Source organism: Taudactylus pleione, unplaced genomic scaffold (assembly GCF_031769625.1).
Source record: "Taudactylus pleione unplaced genomic scaffold, aTauple2 ptg000820l, whole genome shotgun sequence".
NCBI lineage: Eukaryota > Metazoa > Chordata > Amphibia > Anura > Myobatrachidae > Taudactylus > Taudactylus pleione.
The window spans coordinates 213,425-231,338 of record NW_028285222.1 but is presented as its reverse complement, the minus strand read 5'-3'; the positions used below and the strand labels follow the sequence as shown (position 1 = coordinate 231,338).

General features: G+C 45.7%; 1 protein-coding gene across 2 annotated transcripts in view; it reads right to left on the bottom strand.

Moving 5' to 3' along the window:
• CTTN (cortactin) overlaps window positions 1-14,113 on the bottom strand; it is a 43,244-nt gene extending 29,131 nt beyond the window's left edge. The window contains exons 1-3 of one of the 2 annotated variants that reach the window (XM_088458268.1): window positions 13,970-14,113; window positions 1,104-1,184; window positions 602-675 (exon numbers count right to left, since the gene is read on the bottom strand). In XM_088458268.1, the coding sequence (XP_088314394.1) occupies window positions 602-675; window positions 1,104-1,184 (155 nt within the window). In that variant the 5' untranslated portion in view covers window positions 13,970-14,113. The remainder of the gene's footprint in view (window positions 1-601; window positions 676-1,103; window positions 1,185-13,969) is intronic. The other variant, XM_088458269.1, reaches the window with a different exon arrangement.
• Window positions 14,114-17,914: the final 3,801 nt, after the last annotated feature.

Below are 17,914 nucleotides of genomic sequence, written 5' to 3'. Positions count from 1 at the left end.
CTTTATGTAGTGCCCCCTGTCGTACTGCCCATTATGCAATGCCCCCTGTAGTTGTGCCCATTATGCAGTACCCCTCGTAGCAGTGCCCCCACACCCCTGTGCAGAACTTACCTGACTGAAGTTCATGCTGGGGACCGCTCCTCCTGCTAGAGCTGACTGGATCAAGCTGGATCCAGCAGGCGCAGAGGATCCTCACAAGCTCCCAATGATGCATTGCGCGGGTGATGTCATGACGTCAACCGCGCACTGCATCACTGGGAACGCTGAAGCGATCAGAGGCTTCTTTAGCCTCTGATCGCTTCGGAACCAGCGTTGCAGTTTCTGTAAGAAAGTTGATCGCAATCTACCGGCGGGAGCTCCGCGAGCTATCGGTAGATCATGATCGACGTTTTGCCCAGGCCCCCAAAACTGACAGCAGCTTCCCTCTGGCCGCAGTACCCCCAAGGTGCAGCAGCACACGGTTTGGGAACCACTGGCTTATACACATTCGAAATGGAAAACATACGCTAGATCTGCGTAAATATCGGCATTGCGTACAACTCTAAATCAGGCTCTTCATATATACCATTGAAGGTAACTGTCCTCATTAATAAGTCCTTACTTGATGTGTTCCTGGTGTCCGGACCCTTCCACCGTTTTTGCTCCCCATCTCTGTTCCTTTTCACTCAGATCATTCTAGAAGTAAAACGTTACTGTTAGATTTGGTCTCAGTGGAATCATGATACAACAAATAGCTGACGAGGGAAAGATTTTAAAAGAATTCTAGAACTCTGTTTAAAACTTAAAAACAGCAATAGGAAACCCATTTCTCACGGCCCCCACTAGTTCTCTGTGAATGTGTTGTGTTCCTTGCACTGGGGTTCTTATTACTTACATGCAAATAAAGTTCTATTAAAGATGCAACATCCATTTCAGATACATTAATTAGTACATTATTTGGTGTGAAAAAATAAAAATAAAAAAATTTATACATTTGAAATTAGACAGATACTGTAAATTTGAAATGGAAACATTGCAGCAGAATCACGCAAATTCGGGTTAGGATCGAAGCAGCCTCCCACCCCCCCCCCCCCCTCACTTTTTAGTGCATTCTATTAACTTACAACAAAATCAGGGTCTGTCTCCCAGTCGTCTGTGTCATCCGCAGAAATGGAGAGAGAGTGTCCTGCTGCAGCTTTCCACATCTGGAAGAGAAGATCCGGTCACCAACATTATCTGTCATGTACAGGGGTCACTTCAGTTGGGAGAGAGTTTGTGAAAGTGATGTTTCATGAAACTCGTGTTAATCTACGCACCCAAGAAATGCAAGATCCAAATAGAAATGCCAAATAACGGGGCTCACGGTGAGGGTGCGCAACTTTTGTACAAAAAGCGACCTGGGAGAAGGGCATGAAAAAGTGGGGAAACCATCCTGGACCCCAAACAACTGGCAACAAATAGCAGGACCATATAGAAGGCTGTTAGTGACACTGAGATAGCAGGACCATATAGAAGGCTGTTAGTGACAACGAGATAGCAGGACCATATAGAATGCTGTCAGTGACAACGAGATAGCAGGACCATATAGAAGGCTGTCAGTGACAACGAGATAGCAGGACCATATAGAAGGCTGTCAGTGACAACGAGATAGCAGGACCATATAGAAGGCTGTTAGTGACACTGAGATAGCAGGACCATATAGACGGCTGTTAGTGACAACGAGATAGCAGGACCATATAGACGGCTGTCAGTGACAACGAGATAGCAGGACCATATAGACGGCTGTCAGTGACAACGAGATAGCAGGACCATATAGAAGGCTGCTAGTGACAACGAGATAGCAGGACCATATAGAAGGCTGTCAGTGACAACGAGATAGCAGGACCATATAGAAGGCTGTTAGTGACAACGAGATAGCAGGACTATATAGAAGGCTGTCAGTGACACAGATAGCAGGACCATATAGACGGCCGTCAGTGACAACGAGATAGCAGGACCATATAGATGGCTGTTAGTGACAACGAGATAGCAGGACCATATAGATGGCTGTTAGTGACAACGAGATAGCAGGACCATATAGATGGCAGTTAGTGACAACGAGATAGCAGGACCATATAGAAGGCTGTTAGTAGTCATAAAAAAAAAAAGTCCTGGAGGTTTTTAAATGGCTGATTATTGCAATTTTTATTAATTAATGAAAAATTATAGCAAGGCATTTTTTCAACAAATTCAAGTCGTTCCAGCATTTTGGGGTACAGAAACATTTCTGTGTAGTCATTTTTCAGTGTTTTAATACCATTTTGTAAAAAGTTGGAAAAAAATTCCTTTTAGCTCCCATCTGCAAAGCTCTAGAACCCCTCTCTCATCATATACCCCTCCACACGCCCGTCACCCCACCATCATATACCCCTCCACACGCCCGTCACCCCACCATCATATACCCCTCCACACGCCCGTCACCCCACCATCATATACCCCTCCACACGCCCGTCACCCCACCATCATATACCCCTCCACACGCCCGTCACCCCACCATCATATACCCCTCCACACGCCCGTCACCCCACCATCATATACCCCTCCACACGCCCGTCACCCCACCATCATATACCCCTCCACACGCCCGTCACCCCACCATCATATACCCCTCCACACGCCCGTCACCCCACCATCATATACCCCTCCACACGCCCGTCACCCCACCATCATATACCCCTCCACACGCCCGTCACCCCACCATCATATACCCCTCCACACGCCCGTCACCCCACCATCATATACCCCTCCACACGCCCGTAATCCCACCATCATATACCCCTCCACACGCCCGTAATCCCACCATCATATACCCCTCCACACGCCCGTAATCCCACCATCATATACCCCTCCACACGCCTGTCCCCATCATCATTTACCCCTCCACACGCCTGTCCCCCATCATCATTTACCCCTCCAAACGCCTGTCCCACATCATTTTCCCCTCCACACGCCTGTCCCACATCATTTTCCCCTCCACACGCCTGTCCCACATAATTTACGCCTCCACATACCTGTCCCTTTTAAAGTAGGTAATTATGATGAAGGGGTTTTCTTTTGTTTTTAGAATGCTGTGAAAAATAATTAGGGGGTTAATGAATATGAATGAAATAAATTGATATGGGATGAGGGAATTATTGATTATAAAAGGAGTTAATAATGTCTAGCAGCTACATAACACTTCTCCAGTAGTTCATGGCTTTTTAGATCAGGGGATAATCGTGTGTGGTCGTCAGTTTTATTATATGGCAACCACTGGGAGGTTCCGCTCGCTGGAGGGAACGGCAGCCACTGGGAGGTTCCGCTCGCTGGAGGGAACGGCAGCCACTGGGAGGTTCCGCTCGCTGGAGGGAACGGCAGCCACTGGGAGGTTCCGCTCGCTGGAGGGAACGGCAGCCACTGGGAGGTTCCGCTCGCTGGAGGGAACGGCAGCCACTGGGAGGCGCCGCTCGCTGGAGGGAACGGCAGCCACTGGGAGGGGCTGCTCGCTGGAGGGAACGGCAGCCCCTGGGAGGGGCCGCTCGCTGGAGGGAACAATCCGCTCCTGGTTAAATTAAATGTAAAACATCTTAAAGTGCACCAACCACCTGTATACAGCCATTTTCAGGGCTGCATTAATTTACTAGAAATCACTAATGAACTAAAACTCAATTTAGGGTAAATCCGAAAAAAGGCCTAAAATCTAAGATACGTAGAGAACCCATGCCCTAGTACAGTAGCATTCACATGTAAATTTGCAAAGTTTTTAATTGGAAATTAAACTATTTTTAGCCGACTGATTTATTAATAACGGAACAATCGGCACAGGTTTATTTTTTCCTGATTCCCCAGCATTGGGAATAGCCAGTGTGTATTGCTGGAAAACACACTTAGACAATGTCTGGTAAAACAGCTGCCCTGTACCTAGGTCCTGTTGGACAGCTCCCCTGATATACATCCATAACCTATGGCAAGAGTTCCCATGTATAGGCCATGCATTACATGACTTGTTACAAATCATGAAGCCACAAGTGCCTCCAGGAAGCCACTGGCAGAGCAGGATTTTCTTGTACCTGCACAGGAGATAATGATGCAGGATAGCACATATTTATATAGTGATTGGCTTTGCTGTCGGTTTGCAGCACAGCCTATGAAATGCTGAAGTAATGTGCTGTGAACAACACAGACCTACATATACAATTAGCGTTGGACCAATAGCTCCTCGTGTCAGCCTGGCATGCAATTGCGGCTCTGTCGAAACGAGAAACAAATCCAACTCTCACGTCTTTACCACATATCCTAATCCATATAAAAAATACTGTTCATTTTAGCACCCTGCACCTTTCAAAACCTGTGCAGTTCCTCTTTCCTGTCTGGGGTGTCGCTCTCTGCTCTGGTGCTTCTAGCACACTCGGTATCTCAGCAGTTTGTTGCATTAGCCGAGTGTGCTAGAAGCACCAGAGCGACACCCCAGGTAGGAAATGCACAGGTTGTGACAGGTGTAGGATGCTAGAATGAACACTACAAAAGCTGTAGTCGGTTAAGATCTACCACCTGCCTACATCAGGGCTAGTTCTGCCCCCAGTGCATGAATCTACCCAACTGCATTATTGAAGAGCAAGTCTGTCAGTCACACTCTGCTTACTCATATCGAGATGCACTTCCCTCTTCAAGTGACTCGTAACCTATACATAGGGAAAACACTGATTATGTAAACCAAACCAGCATGCAGAGTGTTCATTTGTTAGGAATTAGCGATGGTGATGAGTCGCTTAGTGAGTTGATAGGTTGCGTCGTCATGAACTCAAGTTGTACTCACAAAATGGTCTCCTATATTCTGTGTGGGTCCACTTTACCATGGCAAACGAGTGGAAGAGTATGATGGACATATTCAGTTAAATATAAAAACACTTCAAACCCCCTCTCGTTAAGACTGTTTTATCAAAGTTCAAACACAGCATGGGGCCTGTTCAGCAACAGCAGTCCTGCATGGTAATACTGCTTCTAGGAGGATGAGAAGCTCGTGGTGGATAGGGGTTCAAGTATAACCATAGGAGGAGATAGATAGAGAGCTATATATATATATATATATATATATATATATAGTCAGAAATCCACTGCACTCGCCACTCCTAGATTTGGGGTGCAGACCTGCACTCGCCATTCCCAGGACTGGGGTGCAAGTGGCCTGTGACCACATTGCTTAAATAAATAAAAACAGAAAACCCAGCACTCACCATGTTTAAACACTCACAATGATGTATAAATAAGTAAATAAATAATGGGGATTTAGTTTCAGGATTGATCAATGCATTTAAGCCTGCAGCCCACATCACGGGACCCCACTTTCTGCAAGTCCTACACTATCCGTCACACTGATGGAAACCTGTTAGCTGCTATCACATAGTTTCGACTGAAAAATTTTTACCTGGTTTAAAGCTCACCTGCCAGCTAATGGCTTTAAAGGTAAGGCAGTCACCTAACATAGGGCCTGATTCAGACCCACTCGCGAGCGGCTGTCCGCTCGCAAGTGGGTCGATGTTCTGCACTGAGCATGCGCACGACGGAGGGAGCTCCGTCGTGCGCATGCGCCAGACGCGACGAGCGAAGGACTTTCCTTCGCTCGTTGTGTCTGATCAAAGGGGGCGTGCTGTCGATGTTGATTGACAGCACGCCCCCTTTGGTGTGCGTGCCTCCCTGACGGGGGCTTTCCTAAGGGAACGCCTCCCGTCAGAAGCCGGCCCACTGACATCACTAGTGATGTCAGTGGGAGTGATTTTGGCTCTGATAGAGCCAAAATCACTCCGGGCCTTGCGGTTGAAAACCTCAACCGCAGCCTCCGGCTCGCAGTTTCGATGGTCGCGATGGTCAAGACCATCGCGGCCATCAAACTGCACGCTTGTATAGGCTGTGGGTGGTGCCTATATCGTCTGTTGCTTGTTTGCATTAAAACAGCATTAATCTACAAGTTGTAATATTTATTGGCGCTTTCTAAATAACATCACACAGTAAGATTCTGTCCTCCAAGTTCATCCAAATGGGATGAGGTCACTGCAAATAAATATCCCTTAGAGGGAAAGAGGGGAGATTTGCAAAGGACATGGGGGTTACTACGCTATGGTGAATTCAATAATTAGCGCCGGGCGTCTAACTAATGGGGGTCTATCAGAGCAATTCAATTGTTGCTCTAATAAGATACCAAGTAGTATTTTACACTGCCCAAAAGGTCGGTGTTTAGCCGCGTAAAGCAGCTAACCCTGTGTAAAGTCCTGGTTTGGGCGCCCAAACGGTAAGGACTAAAACTAAGGACTTTTCATACATATTTTTTCTCGCACCTCCGGAGGATGAGACACAAAATGTGACTACTGCGGCTAATGGCCGTCTAATCGGAGCAACAATTGAATTACTCCGATAGACACCCATTAGACGTCCAGCGCTAACAACTGAATTATTCGGGAATAGCTGGAATTTTCTACAAATGTCCAAAGGACGATGGTAAACAGTCCTGATTTTTGCAGGACAGTGTGTTTCTGGACACTAGAAAGGATGTGGCCTTGGGGGAAATGGACTGTGCCAGACAATCAGGAATGATGATCTTAGCCTGCTGAACTGGCCTCATGGGGAAACCAACACCTGTGAAGCCAGGCACATGGGTAAATCTATTCATTTATACCAAACGTCATTATGGCGCACACAGTGTCAGGGTCAGAGTGGTCTGCCATGGTATAAATGGGCTTGTTCACACCATCTACACGAGACAAACACCTTTTGATCTCTAATTTTAGGGGGAAAAAAAAATAAAAGTATAAAAATTCTTCCTCTGCGTGTAAATGTATCATTTCACCTACAAAGTCCGCACTAAGGCCACATTTTTTTTTTTGTAAATATCTCCAAGTACTTTGCCCAAACACGACTTCACCCGCACACAGGACCACCTCTCCCTTCGATCATCTCTCCTCAGGAACGTCTCTTGTGTAATACCCATTTTCTGGACCTCTCTTCCACATTCACACAGTTTCCAAAGCTTTTAATTGCTCCCTAAACACTGACCGGAACTTATCATGACTAGTTATACTCAACCGACTCCGTTTTACTTGTCCCACTAATTTTATTTTGCATGAAGCACAGACAGGAGATGATGCACTGCTGGGGGTTGGCATATGTAAGAATACATGCCCCTGGAAGAGAGAGGATATTAACGTTCCAGGTACTGTCTGTTAGACTGTATCCAAGGCTGGAAGGAAGTGGAAACTACAAACATGAACCTTTGGTCCCTATAACATATTAGCTAGAATGGAGGAGAGCTCAGTCACATGACTTCAGAACTAAACTCTTTGAATTAAAAGGTCATCCTGCACATTACAGAAACAACAGTGGAACCTGGGTACTGCTCCAAACAATCCTATTACAGGTACAACCCTCCACTGCATACAGTCTGGTCCATGGAGAGCAGATGCGAGTGACTAAGAAGAAAGATGCGGGACTGCGCACATATTTGCCGCATATGGTAGCTGCGCCCTTCTATGGGCCGAGAGGAAAAACTTGCGATCTTGCTGGACTCGTTGTGCTGTGCCAGAACGGTCAATTGAGGACATTTAATGTAAGTGAATTCAGACGGCCATAGATCATGGCCTGTAAATAACCCTAATTCTACTACTAAAGTTATCCATACAGACAAAGATCCAGAGGTGCAGCCCCAATGTGAATATCACTGCTGCAGGCATTTGTTTATTCAATGAAATTACGGAGTCCCTCAAAAATAATAATTTGACATCAAGGGGAGGAATTCAATTAGAAGCAGTAAAGTAATAAGTTTTCACCGGAAAACTTATCAGACCCGTCTCCGGAACAAAACCCTTTTTGCATGTATGCGCGCTCCCATTTAACTGGCAAAAACTCATTCTCCTCAAAACTTTTTCTTGGATGATTTCAGAAAAAAATTAAATGGAATTCTCATAAGAGATAAACTAAGATAGGGAAATGGTGTAGAAATGTGTTAGTGGCCATAATGAAAAGGTTTTGGGGTTCTTAAACTGCGTTAATTAATTTTATTCACCCAAAACTGACATGTCACTATTAACCAAATTAAGCCATTTAAAAAATTATTTCTGCCTGATTAGTCATTAAGGGGGGTGCCCAAGGGGTTAGGAAGCAAGTCAGACATTTTTACCCAAAAATAGGATTTTGGAAACGTTTTCACTTGCTCCAGGGTGCCGGAAAGAAACTGGCGTACGGTCGAAAACGGACTTTACGCCATACGAAAAGCCCCAAGAATCTGAAATGCCTGAAAACTTTTAGGGGAAAAAGCAGTTGAACGCCAGATTCGCAGCTAATTGAATCCGGCCCCAAATATACACTCATACGATGGCCACCCTGAAAGTCAGCGATGCTATTGTATGTAGTCTTTATTTTAGCACCCTGCACCTGTTACAACCCATGCGGTTCCTCTTTCCTGCCTGGGGTGTCACGCTTTGTTCTGGTGCTTCTAGCACACGCTGGTCTGTATATCAGAAGTTTGTTGCATCATCCAAGTATGCTAGAAGCATCAGAGCTGAGAGTGACACCCCAGGCAGGAAAGAGAAACTGCACGGGTTGGGACAGGTGCTAGAATGAACACTAGTATGTATACATATACTGTAAATGTACTGTATACATGCCTGGAAATATTTGTAGATATTGTAATGTCACCGCATCAGTGTTTACTAGGAAATTAGGTTTATTGGATGGAAAATGCGCCCTCCACTGTGCCTCATTACAGATCCTGGAGGGTACCCCGGATATCTGTGACCAGTATACAAAGCTCATGGCCTGCAGCCCGGTGCCTTTATATGGCCGCAGGAAAACTCTGACTCATTTCCTTATAAATTACTGCAGATAATACACTGGTCATTATATTTACACATAACATCCTCCTCTACAATACTTACATTGTGTTACCACATGTAGTTCCACTTTAATACCATGTACTCTTCTAATTATTGAGAGAATACCTAAAGCAGCATATGACCCAAGTCTGACATCCTTTATAGACAGCAGACTCCTGAGAAGATCAGATGAGGTGACCAGCAATGGTATTTACACACACTCGTCACACGGTGGCTGCCAGGAACGGACAGACTGCTTTTTAGGAACAAACTTTACAGACTGGTGCAAAATTATCATCATGTAACTCCCCACCTGCCATCATGGGTCATAACCAGGTGTTTATTAATTGAATCCGCTTTAATGAGCACAATTCAAATGATTTAACCGAAGACCATATAGGAAAACTGTAAAACTGTTCCCCTTTGAACGCTGTCAAAGTATAATTGCTTATACACGGGCAATAAACTGTACAGGCCTGACCAGCGCCGCAGCGACACAGAGCTGCCAAATATCCAGTGCCGCTCTCTAGCACCCTGCGACTACTATCACGAGCTTCTGTAGTGCTTACTAATCACAGCCATGTTTGCAGTTCCACGCCGGGCAGCAGCGATGACACAGACGTGGCTGAACACTTGTGCCAAACGCTGGAGCACTGCCCATGACCTGCATGTGTGATTCCAGAACAAAGTGGTAGATGATAAAGAAGAATGAGCTTGATGACAGATGAACACATATCAAGTCACTGGGGTAGTTGGCCATCAGTGATAGCGCAGTTAACCCCCTACGGCCAGCTTACGGCTATTTACCATTCCTGAGGGTGCATTCTGAGGAATGTGCTGGGAATTAGGTAATAACACATGGTAACTGTGCTTTGGTCTAAATAGGTCATAATATGATGCAAATCCACAACTTGCAGGATGAGGATGATGGGTGTGTGTGGGGACTTTGCTGTGAAATGATTATAAACAATGAGAACAATGTATCACTAAAGAAAATACTGTGTGTCAACTATAATAATAGGTAACTAGAGCACTCTACAATGGACTCCACAATGGTGGTCTGCACTCCGGTTGTTTTGGGGACACTTTACAGGTGAAATTTCAGGGAATTTTGTTCTTCTCTTCTTCCCAGTGAACAAAATATCCTGTCATTAAGGGGCCCATGTATTAATTATGGTGGCAGTGTACTAAAGGTAACTCACAGGGAGAGCGGATGCAATGACAGCTGCCCCTGCAAATGACATCCCGACCACTGGCCGTATTCAATTTGAGCCGAGCCGCAATACTTTTCTGTGTCCCGGACTTTTCGCCTACTTCGCCTGTTTTGTAGGCGGAAAAGTATCGTGCGCGTGCCCGCTTTACCCCGTATTCAAATTGGAACTAGGCGAAAACGGGACCCGGCGAAACTTGAACAGGCGGAAAGTACTTTCAGATTTGGGGAAATCAGCCTGACACCCCCCAAAAGATGCTCTGACATGGGGGTTCGCTATGGTACCCCCCGATTTGGCTTGCTGAAGGTATTTGGTCTTTTTAAACGGGCTCAATAGCTGCTAAATAGCGATTTTCTATACGTGATGCAGAATAGTATTCAGGAGTATTTTTTCCAGAAAATAAGTTATCCCAGCAAATTTGGGGTACTTGAAAATGGGGGTCAGCATATTTAACAGTTGCTAAAGTAAAGTTGAAAAAAATCGTGAAAAATCCACCTGCCGCAAGCACCTGCAATAAAAACAAAAAAAAAAACACACTTGTGGCATACTTGGGGACCCTCCCAGAGTCAAGTTCGCTAGTTTTTAACTTTGTCCCCTAACATTTTTTTTTTGCCCCCTTTTTCAAAGTCATTTTTTGGGGTGTCCTTAAGTGTTTCTTAATTTTTTTTTTTTTTTTTACACAGTTTACCTTTGGGGGACTGTCTGAAGGCTGCAGGGGAGTTCCCGCAACGTTGCACCCCAAAACCCCAATTCTGCACTTTTTTCCGCCTGCTATTCATAGGTGAAACTTTTTCGCCTATTACATTGCATTGAGTCTCCGCCTAGGCGGAAAGTCTTTCAAATTGAACACGGGGTAAAAGCAAAACAGGCGAAAATGACGTCATCGGCGAAAAAGTATCGCAGATCCGGATTTTTCGCCTCAAATTGAATACGGGCCAACATCAGAAGTGTCTATAACATCGTTGAAAGACTCCTCAGAAGAATCTGACACTTCGCATGCGCACGGTGTCAGTTTTCGTACCCGATCGGAGCCTGTGGGAGAGGGATCATAAAGGAGGTTTACGCCATCTGAAGATGGCGTAAATCAACTGGACCAAACTAATGGGGGACACATAAAATAATGCAGAAATTGCAGTTGCTACATAATTTTATGTAATAAAAGCTTGATAAATAGGCCCCTTAATCACAGACAGCGGGCACCTCTCTCTGCCCCGTAATTGGACGGGATAGGAGAGAACAAGCTGCACAACCTACAAGGTGAGAGATCAAGTCCTGCAAATATGCTCGGCTTTTTCCCAGACGGCAGTTAGTAATTTAGGTTTAGGAGTCACCGATGTGGGCGGCAGCTGGTGAGGAATTTCAATGCACTTACAGATAAAGAAAGGAAAAATAAAATAAAACACCACATCTGATCAGTTAAACGGTTCTGCTTTGTGAGGCTGACAATCACCCGCAGTAAGTAGAGCACTTAACAGCCATATAAAAAAAAAAAGAGAGTCAGGTCTGCAAATAGAAAAATAAAACAAAACATGTGCATTATGTTCTCACACAGCCACCCTTCTTTAAACATGTCCCACTTCATGCTGCTAGCATACAAAAGTATAAAACGTGCCAAATAATGCAGTACTGACTCAGGAACCTGGACATGCTCCAGTTTCATAATGATCCGACTTCAAAGATCAGCAGTTTTCACTGCAAATATGTTCCTTGTCCGCAGACCACCACATGTTACAAAGCGATGAACCATTCATACTGGGAGCGATAGGGCACAAGAGGAGCGAGCATACCTTCGGAATGACACGAGCAACCACAGGTCTCTACAAGCCATGGTATGGAACCTGACACCAGGAAATCGTGCAGTGTGTCACACCCTCTGTAGTGACACTTCCACATTCCGTCCCAACACACAAATGCTCCCTTTTCCCACTAAATACTGCTCATCAGGCTAGTTCATATGGTACAGCTTCTGATCCCCAACACCAAATACCCACTGTTCCACACATATCCAGATCAGTCAAATCGCCTCCTTATTTATACACATATGGGTTACTCCCTGCAGACAAGACACCAGATTGTGTCTGCAGAAAGAATATTAAAAAGCAAAAATGTAACAGTGGGATACAGAGTAAGAACTTGGGGCAAGCAAGTCTAAAGGGGTATAGAAATCAGCAGGATAGAATGGGGGCAATTTAATTCAGAGCGAGGTGCAGAACGGTCACACGAAGGCAATTCCGCAACCAATACCTCACTTTTCCTCGCAGCCCATAGATGTACGCAGGAAAGAAGCAGAAGATTACTTATTATATTAAACTATACTATGTGCAGCTGGACATCGCGGTGCTGTCCGGTGACGCATTGCTCAGAACTGAAGTGACCCCAAGGAGATTAGGGACAAGTGATAATATGGATTATGGATGGTGGAAGGGTAAAGGGATCTAGAAAACCATAATCACACACTGATGGGGCGGCGGGTATGGGGAAGACTAGATGTGTGGGCAACAGACATGGCTGGGCTATACAGGGATGCAGAAAGCATGCAAAGACAATGTAGAGACATGGGGATAAATTTACTAAAGTGAGAGGTTTTAGAAGTGGAGATGTTGCCCATAGCAACCAATCAGATTCTAGCTATTGTCTACTAAAAGGTGGTGGTTAGATGTTAAGTAGAATCTGATTGGTTGCTATGGGCAACATCTCCACTTCTAAAACCGCTCACTTTAGTAAATATACCCCATGGTGAGGAAGACGTGGGGTACCAGCAGGTTTGACTTGAAGGGAGCATTGTAGAGCTGAAATGCGAATTTCAAATATTCAGTTACCCAACAGTCAGCCCCGGGATCTGTACACGCGTGACCTGGCCAAACACTGAGTCAGGGAACATATACATACGTGACCTGGCCAGGCACGGTCTCTGGTAATGTGTACATGCGTGACCTGGCCAGGCACGGTCTCTGGTAATGTGTACATGCGTGACCTGGCCAGGCACGGTCTCTGGTAATGTGTACCTGCGTGACCTGGCCAGGCACTGACTCTGGTAATGTGTACCTGCGTGACCTGGCCAGGCACTGACTCTGGTAATGTGTACCTGCGTGACCTGGCCAGGCACGGTCTCTGGTAATGTGTACCTGCGTGACCTGGCCAGGCACTGACTCTGGTAATGTGTACCTGCGTGACCTGGCCAGGCACTGACTCTGGTAATGTGTACACGCGTGACCTGGCCAAACACTGAGTCAGGGAACATGTACATACGTGACCTGGCCAGGCACGGTCTCTGGTAATGTGTACATGCGTGACCTGGCCAGGCACTGACTCTGGTAATGTGTACCTGCGTGACCTGGCCAGGCACTGATTTGGGGAACGTGTAAATGTGTGACCTGGCCAAGCACCGACTCGAGGAACGTGCACATTCGTGACCTGACCAGGAATTGTCTCGGTAAACATGTACATGCGTGACCTGACCAGCAATTGACTCGGTAAACGTGTACATGCGTGACCTGACCAGGAATTGACTCGGTAAACGTGTACATGCGTGACCTGACCAGGAATTGACTCGGTAAACGTGTACATGTGTGACCTGGCCAAGCACTGCCTCAGGGAACATGTACATGAATGACCTTACCAGGAACTGACTTCCAGTTCCACTAATAAAATAAATTGTTACAAAATAATAAAAAATGAATATATCTCTTTCTCTCTTTATTTTCATCTTATTTACGATTGAAATAAATAAATGCCCATCTCATTCATTCTACGGGGAGAGGGTGAGAGAGCGGTGCCCGGTAACCGGTTACACATTATAGGGCGCTCCCAGGGATAGAGGATGGTGCAGTCAGCAAAGGAGACCCTGCATAACAAATACAGGGACGGGACACGAACAGGGGAAGCCCGGCGGTATCTCACCCTGCTCCCGGCCGCGGCTCCGCTCTGGATACTGGGGAAGAAGAAGGAGGAGGTGTCCGCTGCTGCGAGTCGGGGCTCCCACTTCCTGCCTCGGTCTCTCCCGGTGTGACGTAACGTGGGGGGGAGGGTCACGTGATGATCCTGCCTGGAGCGCGGCGGTCACGTGACTCTGGAATGCCGCTGGATGCACTGTATCACTCTGCATATGGAACCCTGAGAGCGGGCAGCGGCGCCTGTGATTGGCTGAGGAGGACTCGGCGAGCTGCAGCGATACTCCCGCACCTGTGTGACTGTACTCTATCTATAGCAAGCACAGCTTAGTACCTGCCACAAAGCCTGGTGCTGTAACCTATGAGACCATGACGCTTTTATATGTTTAAAAGCAAATGTTGTATTTTTATGGCTTAATGACATTTCCCAGTTCGCATACGTGAGTTGAGCTGTTATTATTATTCTCATTAATGTAAAAGGCGCCAGTACAAGAGAATAACACGGACAATAAATATAAGTAGAGATGGTCATCGGAGGGTTAATAATCGATGGCGTGAAAGCATTGACGGGAAACCATCGATGGACATCTCTGCATGCACTACAGCAGAGGTTCTTAAACTCGTTCCTCAGGACCCCACACAGTTCATGTTTTGCAGGTGCACAGATGCATTCATTACTCACCGACACATTGTATAAGATTCACAGATGGAGCGAATATCTCACTTGTAATTCCGGTCCCCATTTATTAATGATCACATTTGCAATGCGATCAGGGCATGCCGGTACCGCCCATGATCCAGGACATGCAGGGACACGGCCTCTGAAAGGAGCCCATCCCTGCGATGTCTCCGGAGAGATGGCAGCCCGGCTGAAGCAGGATACAAAGGGCTATTTCACACATGCCGGTTTTGGCCGGGTGTGAAATCTAGTAAATGCAGGGAATCAGTGGGTCCTTTCACACGCCGCGGCACAGTCGCCATCCAACAGCCGGAAATATCTACTGTGCAGGACGGTGCCGTGCCTGCACACCAGTAGTGTTTCCTTTCACACACGCTGGCTTCTGCAGCAATTGGCCTAATTCACAAATGCCGGTTTTGGCCGGCCAGGCAAGAACCGGGCGGTAGCCGGCCTGCTTTTTCCAAGCACTCAGGCCTTCATTCAGAGGTGGCTGTACGATCTACGACCGCACGGCCGCCTCGATGTTTGTCAAGTGCACATGCGCACGAGGGAGCCGGCTCCTTCGTGCGCATGCGTGAGACCCGCTACGAGCGACAGCACTAGTCGTAGCGGGTCTCTTTCCAAAGGGGGTGAGCTGTCGATGTTGATTGCATCCTCCGACCGCCTCTGAATGAGGCCCTCAGTGCCTTTCATAAGCAGCGGCTTTGAGACACTTTTTATGTGAGATTTATTTATTTATTTTTTTCCTATTGGACACGCGCACCAGCTGCTGCCGCACAAGCCAATCCGGCAGAAGCCAGCCTGTGTAAAAGGAAACATTGTTTCCTTCACACTACTGCCGTGCAGGGAAGGTACGGCACCGTCCTGCACAGTAGATATTTCCGGCTGTTGGACAGCGACCGTGCCGTGTGATAGGACCCACTGATTCCCTGCATTTACTAGATTTCACACCGGGTTAAAAACCGGGCGGCTTGTGTGAAATAGCCCAAACTGAGCCTGACCGGTATCTGCCGCTCATATTCTCCAGCTGGAGATTAGCCTCTCTCTTCCTCGATCAACATACAGGGGAACATTCGGGTCTCCCAAAGTGGATACATACGAAAAATTGCATCTATCCTGCATGAATTACCCATGTGGAGTTCTATAACCAGGCAATTCAACCAAATGACTGATTGCAGTCTAAAGCTGCCCATCCACTAGCAGACTTGCCTTTGAAAGACGAAAGATTAAAAGATCTTCACAAATCGTTCATCAATTTATTGTTCATGTGCATAAACGATTTGTGAACGATTGCACAAAACGACCAAAGACCATAGACCAACAATTTTCAAACCAGTTGTTAATAAAAGTGGGCTGAAATTTTCATTTAAATCTATATATGTTTATATGGTAGGTCGTTGGTCGTTCCGGCATTGAAAATGTGAACGATAACGATGTCCAATAACGACGGATTGACGGGCAAAACAGGACGACTGAAACGACCGTCGTGATCGTGCATCGCTGGTCCTTTAGTGCATTGTACTACACGATTTGCACACGATTTTGAGCGATAACGACCGTCGTCATCGCTCAATCGCTAGGTTTAATCGCCTAGTGGATGGGCAGTATAAGGACTGAGAGATCCTAGCATCTGGAAGTTACTGTTACATCTGCGATTGCTTTTGATGTAGGTGTGGACACAGGAAATAACCCCTTTGACATCGGATGTATTAGGACACTGGAGATCCACCTCCTGTAACAACCTGAATGAGCTGAGCCATATAAGCTTTTTACTAAATAATATGTGATATCTGTTTTTATGTGCACTACTTATTTATAGTGAATATATGTGAATTTTACGTAATTTTGTTTGGCCAGTCAATAGATTGAGATAATAAATCTGCTTCTAGGCAATTTTCTATTAGTGTGTGATTTCTTCCATGCCAACCTTCTCTTGTATTATTAGCGCAGAGGTTACTAGTAGATTTTTGTGCAACCCACAAGCACATTATTCCTTTGCTGCTCTAATTACATGTTTTTTGTATTCTATAACAATTGTTCTCATCTTTTGCATATTAGCGCCGGGCTTTTTGTGTTTGGAGGATACAGTCAGGTGCATAAATATTGGGACATTGACAGAATTTTAATATTTTGGCCTCTATTCACCACCACAATGGCTTTGAAATGAAACAAACAAGATGTGCTTTAACTGCAGACTTTCAGATTTAATTTGAGAGTAATTACATCCAAATCAGGTGAACGGTGTAGGAATTACAACGGTTTCTATATGTGCCTCCCACTTTTTAAGGGGCCAAAAGTAATGGGACAAACTAAACAATCCTAAATCTAACTTTCACTTTTTAATAAATTGTAAAGGATTTGCAACAAAGTAACTTACACCCTTTCAGCCAGTTTTTACTAGGGGTGAGCGGGTTCGGTTTTACTCAGTTCTTATCGCCACTTTACCGCAAATTTGGCTCGATTTTATTCGCTATCCAAAACACATGTTCAGCGATAGCCAATAAAAAGATCCGGGTAAAACCGAACCCGCTCACCCCTAGTTTTTACCAATGTCCTGGGCTCCATGGCAGCAATTTTACATCAGTATCTTGAGGGCCTGATCTAGGGAACTGGTTTACTGTCCTAAGCTTGCTGCCCAAGCTCTTGGTGTCACACAAACTCAGAATCTTACCGTCATTCCATAAACACAAGAGAGACCGGAGGGACAAAGCCACAGCTTTTTTTTTTTTTTTTAAAACAATGCGTCACTCGTAGCCCTATAGACCATGAATGAAGCATCTTGCAATGGGCGGATTCCTTTGTTCTGACCAGAACAGTGATTTACATATCAGGAGAAATACTTCCTGTCCAAACAATGCCTGGACCCAAGGGAATAGCCCATATATCTCTGAACCCTGGAAATAGACACTAAATCAGACACCTGCCCCTCTACAAGCCAGGTCCCAGCCCTTGTTGCAATTTTAGCTGGTCTATCTCCTTCTTTGAGGTCAGGGCCTTAGTGATGTAAGTATTGAGTTCATGCCCATTTATGAACTGGTTATAGGAAAGAGGAGAAGCCACTGTTTGCTTATTTTTCCAAGTGCCGTGCCTCATAGGGGTAAACCTTACCAGCAGTCTGTATACCCATGAATCTATAGAGAAAGTGATTAAACTGAATGTACAAAGGTCTCGTTTTCTGCCTGGTCAAACTCACAGAAACACGGAATGTGAAAAGAATGTAAATTTAATTTAGGTTTGATAGTACAACTGTCTCAACATGATAGTTAAGTAGTGTAT